The sequence below is a fragment of the Symphodus melops genome (assembly GCF_947650265.1).
Source record: "Symphodus melops genome assembly, chromosome: 10".
Lineage (NCBI taxonomy): Eukaryota > Metazoa > Chordata > Actinopteri > Labriformes > Labridae > Symphodus > Symphodus melops.
The window spans coordinates 19,341,881-19,355,139 of NC_136700.1; the positions used below are offsets into that span (position 1 = coordinate 19,341,881).

Below are 13,259 nucleotides of genomic sequence, written 5' to 3' on the forward strand. Positions count from 1 at the left end.
GCAAATCAATAATGCTCTTGCCCTCTTACTAGAAAGTCAGGAATACGCATACTAACAAACAACACAGGTTTACACAAACCACATGAGGCAGTCTGAACACAAAAGAAGAAAACGACAGTTCTGTTCAAGTGTTTTTAGATTTACATTTACTTTTTTCTACATACATTAAAATACAATCTGTTTGTCAAAGATGCAGAAAAAATGTGCAAGTAAATCTTTTTACTGATTTTTCTTCATGAAAATATTTAAATGCTTTTTAGTCGTTTTATTATCTAATAGGATTAACTGACAACTAAAAAAAGTTTGAATATTTTTTTTTTGGCAGTGTCATTTGACCCAGCTGTTCACACAGGCTTTCTTTCATGTGCTTTTAAAAGAGAAGCAAGACTATTTCTTTTGGCAGCGTGCTCCCTGGCAGCCTCTGTTGAACATCTGGCCATCAGCAGATTGTGTTAATCTTTGTGTTGCAGAGATATCCTCCTTATGTTGGAGGTGCGAGTGGTGCTTGAGCAGAACAGTGACAAAAGATTGCCATTAGCACAATGAAAAGACATTAAAAACCCTAATGATTTAATTATCATATTCTATTCATCATGAGAACTGAGGCCAAAATATCACAGCCTTAAACTTTGAAGTCGACTGTGTGCCAGCTGACTGATTCTCTTTCATGTATATGTCTTAACTAAGCAGCAACATTTATCTCACATAACCATTCAAACATATTTTAACTTTCTTACAGATTACAGAAAAGACATTAGAGAGAGAAAGAAGGTATGGTCACACTCAAGTTATCGCTGTAGTGCTGCAGTTGCTGAGATCTTTGATGATGAATTCAACCAGAGTTTAAGCTCGGTGTTCAACCCGCTTTCACAATGTGTTTGCGAAAAAAACAAATCCCCAAAAAAGGAGAAAATAGAGATATATGTTCTATAGTAATCAAGTAACACTTTGACTTTATGCTTAAACAGCTTTACAATAAGGAAAATTAGTTGAATTGTGAATCTTTAAGTCCCATCTTTAATGCTGGTAAGACTGCAGCTCCTACTTTGTAATCAGTTTCTGGTCGTACTTGAATTTTCTACATGCATCTTTTAGTGTACATAAACGCATGGAAAACATGCATTTCATTAACGCAAGTTGACCCCGAAGGGCAATTCGTTTAGCGTCAAGGCATAATAGAACAGAAAAAAGACCAAATACATTTAAAAAAGCTCACATACTGTAGTTAAATGATAGAGGCGCTGAATATATAGTAGCCTTGGAGAAACAAGAGAGATCCTTGACTGAGGCTCTTAGCAGCTTCCTGAGCAGAATAACGAAATAATCTCAGAATTTGCAAGTCAAAACATTTTTATGGCAAAAACTGTTTTTTGTTTTTTTTTGTTAAGTCCACTCTTAAATAAAGTATTGAGATCGAACAAGTCATTCAATAATATAATTACAATCAAACTGCAAGACCGAGCCCTGAGTCATCCAAACATTTTTCGTTGTGTTTACAGATGTCAGGAGAACACACACACACACACACACACACACACACCTACACACACACACATAAGTCAGACCTTTGCTTATATTAGAAATGAACAGTGGTAGTAAGCACATGAACATGAGGGGAGTCTGTGTGTGGGAGTGGGAATCTAAGAAAAGAGGGCATGTCTACTGGAACCACATACCCACATTTTTCTTAATGTGTTAAGAAAGGCCTGAAGGCAACGCTCAGGGAATAGTAGGGCTCATCTCTCCTCTCCCTTTGCACTTGCTGTCTCTCTGTCCATCAGCTGTGTTATCCTCTCACAGTGCCTGCTCTCACTTTTTGCAGCCTGTCACCACCTAGTAAAAGAGATCTTTATCATTCCAGAGAGGTTTGCAGTCCGCCACCACCGGCTCTCAGGTACACTTTACCCCCATTGGGTTTAAGTCACCTGAGGAAAATATACAAAGGGCAGCCCAAGGTCGCACTAATGTCTTACATGTCTTCTTATCCCCAAATCTGCAGATGACGGTGTGGAGGGGAAGAGGGAGTCAGGGGGCCAGGCTCAGGACTCAAAGGAATACTGTGCCTCAGATAAGGACATAGTGGAGGTGGTGAGGACAGAGTATGTATACACAAGGCCTCCACCCTGGTCTGATGTTCTGCCCACCATCCACATCATCACCCCCACGTACAGTCGCCCGGTGCAGAAGGCGGAGCTGACACGGTTGGCAAACACATTCCTCCATGTTCCCAACCTGCACTGGATCCTAGTTGAGGACTCACAAAGGAGAACACCACTTGTAACGCGGCTTCTCCGAGAAACTGGGCTTAACTACACCCACCTTAATGTAGAGACACCCAGGAACTATAAGCTGCGGGGTGACACTCGAGATCCTAGAATCCCCAGGGGCACTATGCAGAGGAATCTGGCCCTACGATGGCTGAGGGAGACCTTCAACGCCAACAGCAGCCAGGCTGGAATCGTCTACTTTGCTGACGACGACAACACGTACAGCCTGGAGCTGTTTGAAGAGGTCAGAGCTGGTCTAACACATTACCACTGCTGCTAATTTGCTTCTGTTAATTTCATGCATTTTTACACACTCAATGCATGGCTTGATCCGACAACAGGTTTTGAAATGTGGTGCTGTAGTAGTGAGTGTAAGTTTGCAGGTCAAGACAAAAGCAATCGATGGATAACATAAACTTGAAGTTGAATTACTACCAAAACACAGATGAGCATGTTGTAGAAAATTATAAAACTGCAGCCGTGTTCTAGCGAGAGAGGAGAGAGAGAGAGAGAGAGAGAGAGAGAGAGAGAGAGAGAGAGAGAGAGAGAGAGAGAGAGAGAGAGAGAGAGAGAGAGAGCGAGAGAGAGAGAAAGAGAAAGAGAGAGAGGCAAAGAGAGAGAGAGAGAGAGGAAGATAAGGTAGAAGGTGGACTTGCTAATGCAAGAGTGCTAATACTCAGAGTGCTGCTTTGACATGTTCTGACACACTCAGCCCAAAACCTGTAATATTTTCTAATGAGCTGACTCGAACCCATTGGTAGGTGTATAAGTAAATAAACAGAGAACCATGACCACAAACATTTTTTTCATTTTCACATTACGTTTGTGGTAAATTATGACAATTCTGAAATCTATTATATTTGAAGAGAATTACGTATGATCTTTTTTAGTAAGCCTCTGCTATTAAATTTGTGGAATTAAAACATTAAATCTGCAAATCTGTATTACGTTTGTAGTGTATTGTGCTTGTTAATATGTTAGCGGGTGTTTCAAGTTCCAGGAAAACAAAGTATGTGCACACTTAGTAATTCAAGTGACCTGGGAGATTTCTCAATTCTCAGCAGAAACAGCAAGGCGTGCCAGTTTACCATGTTCAGACAACTTGAAAGCTGAGCAGCCATTCGGCTATCGAGGAGAGCTTTGGACTGATCCGGAAAAACTGAAATATGTGTGTAAAATCCTGCAGTTTCTGACAGCACATTATGATTTTTTTGGAACATGATTGAATCAATGTCTTCAGTACACAAGTCAACTTTATTTTTAAAATAAATATTTTGCCTAAAGGTTGATCCATTCAGCTTAAGCTATAACCATAATACTGTATTCAGCAAAACATTCATCACTTGCTTACCATAGTTCACAGACGTTTTGTAAGTAGTCAAAGGAGGGTCAACCAAAAGTATCTCAGATACTAAGCATTTTTTTCGCGCTAAACAAACGGAGCTCCAGGGATCTGTAGCTTGTAGAAAAAAGTTTGGACATGTAATCAGTACATCTCAGGCCATCCATCTTGACATCAGTTGAATTACCTGAGCGGACACGGTCTATGTCCTCTGAGTATTAGCCTCCAGTCTTGTTAGTAGTGCAGACAGGGTCTGTAGTAAATGGAGCGCCGGGTATTGACGGGGCCTGTCATTACCTTTCTCTGGGAATCAGACGAAGTGCTCCGTCTCCCTCAGAGGCCCTCCATCACTTCCAACAGGCCTATTTCTGGGCCAAAGACATGACCCTGAGTGAAGAGGAGAGGAGTGAAAAGAGGAGGAGGGCAGAAATGGACTTGGAGAGACAGACAGAAACAAGAATGAAGGAGAAAGTGAAAGTGACAACAGATAGTTGACAGCAACTACAGTACGCAATATGACACAATATTCTTTAATTTCTGTAACTGATAGTAATTGAAGTTACTCCTTTAATGTAGAAACAGGGTTAAAAGTGTGGTTTTTTTACACTTTTTGACAATGCCGAAGGTGTTTGTAATACAGTAGACACATTTGTTAATCCAAGGAGGGCTTTTTTAGTTTTGGACAAAAAATGTCAAGCTCCCTCAACCTGACATCTCTCTATTAGTGCATGTACATAGGATCCTGTGTGTGCATGTGTGTATATTTCAACCCATGCGTGTGTTGCATGACTAAAGAGTGCAAAAACAGAATTTAATAAATCAATAAAGTAAATATTAATCTTGTAAAACAAAATACTGCAGAACTTTTTGGCGAGTTTGTTGCACTACTACACTGTGCATGTCGGTGCCAGCAGTGAAGAAACTGGTGCTTTTTGACCCTGGCTGATACACCCTCCAGATACAGCAGGCAGAACACTTCTTTTCCATAGTGTTTATTTGAAAGGAATGAGCCTCTTGAAATTACCCACAACAGCTTGCCTTGTGCTTTCTTTGATTGCATATTTATACAGTATATCTATGCGGGAAGAACACAGAGGGGAGGTATTGACAAAGCAGGGTGGTTACTGGTATCATATCAATTACTGGTATGAGTGCATGGGAACAAAAAGAAAAAAACCTTAAAGGGGCTCCTCGGCATCAGGTACATTGAGGACTTTGGAGTCTGTTGGGGCTCAAGCCAAAAGTTTAAAGGGGGCCCCTCCAAAAAGTGTCCTTCCCCATTATGTTATAAATAATGTCACACCAACAAAGATATTCGATCATGTAGAATATTTGATAAAAACATCCATGTTGCTGATAAAGGAAATCCTAAAGGGCTAAACAGAACATAACTCTCATTGTATATGTAGGGGCTATAAAAGATAGAAGAGAGAATACATCATTAGATCCTGTGTATTAAATTATAGCAGCATGCTCACATGGACACATGCATAGAAGCACTCAAAGTCTCCCACCATTTATGCCCAGAGCTCATTAAGTCTGAACATCCTACCAAATCAAATCAAGGCACCCGGCACAGTCGCTTTCCCTACAGCTCAAATCAACTGATTCCCTTAAGCCCCCGGCCAGCCTCATGCTGTTTACACCCTGATAGTCTCTGATCCCCTGAACTGACCACACAGCAGCCCATCCGATCACACACCACTCTAGCACTGCATCCCGCGTGCAAGGGATAATTGAATATGATTACCACAAACCCAAAAAGCATCGCCAAACCAGCTTGCATACTAACATGTTCTATATGCAGACTGTAATATATCTTAATCAAGCCACTATACATGCACTTGCCTCTTAATTTTAAATAGCCCCTGCAGTATCATTATGTCTGCTGCAATGACTTTGAATTAAGGACTCTGCTGTTTCTAGTCCTTCATCTTCCCTATTGCTGCAGCACCTCAATGCTAGAAGAGTCACAGACAGGATGACAAAGAAAAGGGCGGCGAGATTGTTTGATGAAAGAATATTAAACAAAAAAATAAAAACTTAGAGGAGGGTGGCAGTGCTCTGGTGTGGAGAATCTCCTCAGCCAACTAGCGGCTCGAGCCACTTGTTCTAATTGCCTGGCTCCTTCAAAGTCTCTTGGAGCTGTCCACGTTTACTCTCTTTAAAGATGGTTGTGTCTAATTAGCTCATTGTATGGCAGCTGGGGCACAATGATTGGGATCTGCCCTCATTTCTGTGTGTCAGCTGTTCATCGCACAATAGCTCGGTTCACCATCTTTGGGGCGCCGTTAGCCTTTGTGGTTGTGTCGCATGTACATAGGCTATAGTCCTCATCCCACAAGTATTGAGCTTGAATCCGACCTCAGCCCTTTGCTACATGTCATCCCACGCTGTCTCTTTCCAACATGTTTTTGTCTCTTTTCTGCTGTCCTGTCCAAAAAATGCAAAAAGGCCAAATAATTAAAAATATATATATCAGAATGAAGGACAGCAGCAGCTCTAATGACTCTGACACTGCTGTCAAGATGGCAGCTAATGCTCAAATACTGTGTCTCACTGTCATGTACTCTTATTCCGTTGACTAATTTTCTCTTTTCTCTCCTCTTATCTCTTCTCCTGACTGTCCTCTTGCTAGATGAGAACGACTCGGAAAGTTTCAGTGTGGCCTGTGGCCTTTGTGGGCGGCTTGCGGTACGAGTCCCCGAAGGTCAATGCAGCTGGAAAGGTGTATGGCTGGAAGACAGTTTTCGACCCACATAGGCCCTTTGCAATCGACATGGCTGGCTTTGCTATCAACTTGAGGCTCATCCTCTTCAAGCCACAAGCCTATTTTAAGCTTCGGGGGGTAAAGGGAGGCTACCAGGAGAGTAGTTTACTTCGGGAACTTGTCACGCTCAACGACCTGGAGCCTAAAGCAGCCAATTGCACTAAGGTAATTTCTTTCTACTAACTTGCACTGATGCTATAGTTTGACTTGAGCAGTCAGTAGTTAATGGGGTTTTTGTGTTTGGAAAAAAGATATTTGAGTATGTCAAATCGTAGTGGTAGTGTCTAAAACACATTCCATAACTGCCAACATGTCAATGTAATTTTACAAGGTCAAGTCCTATTAGAGTAACAGTGCAAACATGTAATAAAACAAATCTAAATTGCTTGTTCTGTGGTCACATGGGAACTGATAGATAATTTCACACAACATATAACGTCTTAATATAATGTTTGGTCATTGTACGGTAGTTGCCAACATATAAGGGACATTCACAAGGGTCAATACATAAATCTGACAATGTAGAAATGAAATGATGTAGAAATGAAGTATAGAAATGAAGTCAAAAAAAGTTATTGTATTATGTATTAAGATATAATTTGAACTACTTCTATGTTGAATTTCTAAAGTATATATATTGGGCCTCAAACAATAATTTATTTTAAAAAATCTAAAATATCTTTTTGGGGAACAGTGTCTCTAATAAAACTGCTTTTGTCTCTATAAGGGGTCAGAAGTGGAGGCAACTTTCTAGTATAAGCAATAATATTAAATGTGTTTGTATTGGCTTATCTTATGAGATTTGATCATAAAATCTTATTAGGAGAAGGTATAGCCAAAGAAAAGTGTATAACTTCATGTATGTGTGTTATATGTTCATTGCTGTTAAAAGCATTCTGCACAGCTGTGGACAGTGGTGGCCTGATGGCGTGAGACTGAGGGTGGTTTGGTGAAAGCTGGTGAAGTAGTCTGGTAGGATGAGTGAAAGAGACAATAGGGTTTAGGGAAGGATGAGTAGCTTTTAATATTGTATGTTGGTCATCATACAGTGGTCAAGTTCATGTGCTCAAGTTGAAAAACCAATTTAAAAAAAAAGTCTAATTTTATATTGAAGCGGTGGATAGAGGCATACATCAGATTTTGACTTTTGGCCTTAGTAAACTTATAACCTGCAAGCCATTTTCTATTTTTTTTCAGAATGTTTTATTTAGGCAGCAAACTAGGACTTATAGCAGATGGGTATATTCTGTGTCAGACACAGACACAATCACTTAGAAAAACTTTGTAGCTTCAGTCTATCTATCTATCTATCTATCTATCTATCTATCTATCTATCTATCTATCTATCTATCTATCTATCTATCTATCTATCTATCTATCTATCTATCTATCTATCTATCTATCTATCTATCTATCTATCTATCTATCTATCTATCTATCAAGATGGCACAACAGAGTTTCTGAACCTCGAAAAAATACAGCAAATATTTCAACTTGAGACACATTTCTGGTTACTTAGATGTTTTTCTTTTTCTTTTTGAGAGAGCTGCTGTTTTAAAAAATGTTGAATGAGGCTTTATCCTCGCAGTGAGCATGCTTACAAACACTTGGTCTTGAACATTTTAACCCTTAAAAAGAAGCAAATTTCTCCAACAGTTACTATTGCTTCATAAGAAAACTAAATTATGTCAGAGGAAAATTGATTAAATCTGATCTTTTAAGATTCTGTGTAAGTTATTACAAAACGTATTAGGACAGAGCATATCATGTACGTTTATAAGCTAAACTGAACTTCTATAAATGAACATAGTTAGGAGGCTACTGTTTTGCACATCCTCCCTTAAGTTTCTTTTCACCTTCCTCTGCAATATAATTATTTTAAAAAAGCATGAACACATGATCTTGTAGTGGTCAAAATGTAAATAGAAGTTTAGTATCATTGATTATATTTCTTGCACTGCCCACATGAACTCTTCCACACAGGAACATTATTTGAGAAACAGCTTGTGGGCAGCAGCGGCAATGTTCTTCTCCATGCCCGTCCTGCTTACAGCTCTTGGTCTGGGTCACATCTCTAAGCCTCTCTGGGCAAGACAAGTCAGCCAGAGGGCTTTAGCTAGCCAGTATCCGTACTGCAATCACCTCCACAGACGCACACACACAAAGGGAGAGATCGCCACAAAGAGAGGGGAAAGGCTGGGAGAGAGACACTTTCAGCCAGCTTTCTCTGCTGCTACCTCCCAGCCATTCACAGGGGTAAATGAAAAGAGGGGATTCAGGGAACGGCTGAGAGAGCGGAATTGGTGTTGGGGGTAACGGGGATGTCAAACTGATTACAGATGAGCGAGGGGATGGACAGAAGGGCGGGAGGGAAGGAGTAAGAAAAAATGGAAAGTCGTGCGTGAGCATCTCTCTTCCTTATAATCTACCACTTCAGATGCGAGCGTGACTATTAACCTACCCCCTACACCTGAGCAAAGAGGGAGTGGGCTCCTGGCACATCTCAAACATGCCTGATGCATAATTCATGGCCGCTGCCACGGTGAGATGAAAGGGGACGAGTTCCAACATAGAGAGGAGCGGGGAAAATGAGCTTGACATTTTTTTCCTTCCCCACCCCTCTTCTCCTTGCCATCCTAGGCCTGAGTGTTTTCTCTGGTCTCCGCGGCCAAATGAACTCAGTCTGAAGGCTCAGTAACACACCAGGGAGAGCTGTGTAAAAAACTGCAGTGCTTCTGCAAAGGGTAAAAAAAGTGCATACTGTGTGTCGAAGCCTTTTGAATCACCTGTCATTTGAAAATTAGCCATCATCCCATGGTATGCATAAGACTTTACACAGGCTGTGACATATTTGTGAGATAACACACTCATGCGGTTCCTCTTCACTCCCCTCTGATGCTGGGTTCATGCTCAAGTAGCTCTTTACATACAGACAGGTCCTTTGGAGCTATAACTAGACTTGACTGTTTTGAAGAACATGAGGCAGAGCTGGAGCTGAAAGGGGGAGAGTGCACTGAATGAGTGCATTAAAGGAACAGCATGTTACTAATGTTGCTGCCATTTATGTTCCATTTTCCCACAAGATACTCGTTTGGCATACGAGAACGGAGAAACCTGTGCTCGTGAACGAGGGGAAGAAAGGATTCACAGACCCCAATGTGGAGATTTGACCCTTTCCTCCCGGACCAGGGTAACTATGTTCTGTCACAGACAACATTAACCCTCTTTCTGTTTTTTAAACAAATATCTTCCAAAAGTAAAAACGGAAATACCATGACATTTATCAGGTTCTAATCAATTCAACAAACAACAAAAAGAGCAGGTGTTCTTATTATTTTTCTATTATATTGAGCATTCATTTCTAAATGTGATTTCTCTGAAAGCCGAATCACAGCAGCAGCTGTTGTACTTAATTAAATGGCACTAATGAAATAAACAGGTTCTATTGATGTAAATTAAGGTTGAGCACTCTTTCTGAACCTATCGTAATCCTTTCTATTGCAGGTGATTGGCCCTGGACCTGCAGAGGAGGAAAAAAAAAAGCTTAGTCGCTTGATAAGTGCAACCAGTGCTCAAGTCTTAATCATGAGGAAAAAGGAAATAGGGCCTTTGAAAGAGGATTTAATCCTCTTGGCTGAATCTGACATTTAAAAAAAAATGGACTCCATCAGTCTAAATGTATCATATTAAAGCACAGATTAGTACGAGGCGGTGGTTGCTCGTCTGGTCTAAGACTGAAGTGCAGAGGAGACAAAGCATCACAGGGCTACTGTGGACAGACGTGACCTGCACACTCACGGCCAGCTGAGGACAACCTTACAAAAGAGACAGCACAATATGACAAGCCTACAGCCAGCAGATTTAACCAAACAAGCAGGTTCAAGAATATCCTTCACCTCCAGTGACTAAGGGGGAAAACACTAATATTGTGTGGATCTGAACATGGTACGAGAAGTAAGGAAATCCTCTCGACCACAAGAAGAATCAACATCAGCCCATACAGACACCCAACTCTGAGAAGAAATATGTCTCATCTGGATTTTTGCAAACACAAACATTGCGAGGGAAGGAATGTTATTTTGATAACTCTGAAACGTTTGCTTTAATTTAATTTAATTCTGTGTTTCACAAGCACTTGACTTGCTAGTTCAATTCTCTTGACTCTACCTACATGTACTCTTGGGTTACCATTGTTCATTTTATAGTGTCATTACTACTCATGCATTTAAGTCAACCTAACACTTGAGGAGAGAGACTGCTGTTTTAAATGTGCAATCCCCCTCCCGAACACACACCACCACCACCGTCTCCCTGGTGGGGCTTGGAACACATTAAATCTTGATGCTCCTTTAAGCACTGAAAAAATACACAGAATGATCTCCCTTTGTGTAAATAGTAATTCAATGAGAATAATCAGAGGATTCCATTTTGACAAAAGCACTGTATTTTAAGGTCTCTCTCCCCCATCCCCCATTGTCATTTCCTCTGTGACAGATGACATGGCACAGGTTCATTTTAGGTTCAACACATGGATAGAGTTACAGCACATCACCAATTTCATTTGGTAACAGAAACTCTACTTTGTGACACGTTCAGAACTTAAAACCAGCAACTCGTTCGACTTACGAATGCTGAACGAATGCTGAACTACTGCAATATAAATGCCATATAAAGTTTAATCTGGAAAATAGAGGATAATTATAGTGAGTTAAAATGCCAATCGTCTATGCACTTCTATAGCTTCAAACGCAACCTGTTGAAAAGGGCCATCCGAGTGCAAAAGTAGCAGGTCCCTCTTCTCTCTTAAAAAAAAAAAGGCTGTGATGTGAAAGACGTGGAATAACCTTAAAGCTAAATAAGGATGCTCAGGCTACATCTGCTAACTTATAATACAACTCACCTTCAAAGAGGGAGTAAATCATATATTCAGATAACTGTTACATGGCCCTAAATATGGTTTTAAATAATACAACAAAATTATTCCACTAATGTGGAGTACATACTGCTACTTTTGAATTAACAGCACGCTACAGAAAAGCACAACAACAAAAAGTTTTATTTCAGATGATGATTTGGTAGCAACACTGGCTTACAATGTTCAGTTCTGTGGGCTGAATAGCAAGTATGTCATGGTTTCACTTTGTATTAGTATCTGTTTGTTGTACTTTCACTGGATCACAGCAGCTGTAACGATAGACATCAGAAAGCTGACGCTGTGTGCTGAACACCGTAACAAAGTTATTCTACACCTCACATAATAGAACCTTCCTCAAACTCTATAAATCATCCCTCTCGTGCAATACACAGTGGTAGCTCTTATCTAACACTGCCCTGCAGAAGTAACGGGAGATAATTCAAAGAGTGCCAGATTATCTCTGCGTAGCCCTCTTCAACATACACAAACCCAAAATACACAGCTGCAGTTCCAAAACCTACAAAGACGTCATGGCCTCCATGGGCTCATCAGCCAGAGAAAGTTTGACGTGACATATTTCAAAAGGATAACATATTTAAACATTCAGACACTGGCTGTTTGGTGACGCTCATAAAACTGTCTCTTTTCAGTGACTTCAAATAACGCAGAGGAATCGGCCAACAAGACTACTTTACAACTTGTTTCCCTTTATTTATTGAAAAAAAAATTTACACATCTTAATATATTTATTTATGTATTTATTGCAAATGTGGATGTTGATTCAATAAGTGTTTACCCTTAAATCTGTATTTTCCAACTGCTTTCTAAAAGGCATGCACACATGAAGTATACTGTGTTATTGATCAATGAAAGGTTTTTTCTACCAGCCAGCAAACTTTACTGACAGGGGTGGTCCATGGGTCACTGATTTATGTAGAGGTGCTACAAATAAATTGGAATTATTTACCCATTCTAACTTCACCAATAACATCTATTTTAAAACACATGATAATTGGTTTTAACATGAAGTCCCTCTTCAGACAGGGTTAATAGCCAATCACAGTTTAGGATTTTTGGGTTGGCCCTGTGGTGGCCAATCGGATTTTAATGCCACCCCTCTGGACACGCCCCTGAACACTCCATCTTCTCTAAAGCTTTGCTGTTGCTCTGAATTCTACTTAATTGGTCATTACTCATATTGAAGAAGAAATTATCTGAAAGGTTTTCAGCACTGAAACTAGTTTAAAGTCTGACTTTATACATTTAAAAGTATGTCAAAGTCTTGATTTAAATGTTTATAAAGCAGACTAACTTTTCATTTTGTGAAAAAAAAGAGGATTATCGTAAAAAGTGAATTTTAATTTACAAGCAGTTTCATAATTAAATTACAATTCTGTGATGTTACTCTGTGGTGTGACCAGAAACAGCGGAACAATTCATAGACCTTTAACTCGCAACTGATGCTGTTACATTTGTCTAATTTGTTCTTCTCCCTCTGAGCAGATGATGTATTTAGCAATATCTAATACTAATGAAGAATTAGTCTGTTAGAACCAACCGACCGATGCGCATCAACTCTGTCAGTGAATGAGCGTTTTTCTCTGGTTTCTCTGAGGGCTTCTCCAAGGCACAATACACTTCACACACACAAGTCCTACCTTTTTCTCATCTCCATTTTCATCTTACAGTCTCATGTCATTCACATTTTATGCATGTGACTCTTAAGGTTGTTTATTTGCCACAGCTATTTTGTCTCAGAGAAAGATGATAGTTGAATCAAGAAAAATAAATAACTGAGAAGAATCTGACTTGTGGTCGAGTACTGTGTCTGTTGGCTTTGTGTGTGTCTGTGTTTGCGTGTGTGTGTCGAGGGCATGCATGAAGAAGCACATGACCTTGTTCACTAGCACATTGATGACACCCTAGTGCAGCAGATGTATACATGTCACCACTTTTGGTCTATGG

At 40.1% G+C, this 13,259-nt stretch overlaps 1 protein-coding gene across 4 annotated transcripts in view; it reads left to right on the top strand.

Annotated features, from left to right (window-relative positions):
• Positions 1 to 10,833, top strand: part of b3gat1a (beta-1,3-glucuronyltransferase 1 (glucuronosyltransferase P) a) — a 66,768-nt gene extending 55,935 nt beyond the window's left edge. For 2 of the 4 annotated variants that reach the window (XM_079353997.1, XM_079353996.1), the window contains 5 exons: positions 1,823 to 1,894; positions 2,000 to 2,511; positions 6,248 to 6,544; positions 9,463 to 9,569; positions 9,884 to 10,833. In XM_079353997.1, the coding sequence (XP_079210123.1) occupies positions 1,823 to 1,894; positions 2,000 to 2,511; positions 6,248 to 6,544; positions 9,463 to 9,549 (968 nt within the window). In that variant the 3' untranslated portion in view covers positions 9,550 to 9,569; positions 9,884 to 10,833. The remainder of the gene's footprint in view (positions 1 to 1,822; positions 1,895 to 1,999; positions 2,512 to 6,247; positions 6,545 to 9,462; positions 9,570 to 9,883) is intronic. The other 2 variants (XM_079353998.1, XM_079353999.1) reach the window with 2 other exon arrangements.
• The last annotated feature ends 2,426 nt before the right edge of the window (positions 10,834 to 13,259 follow it).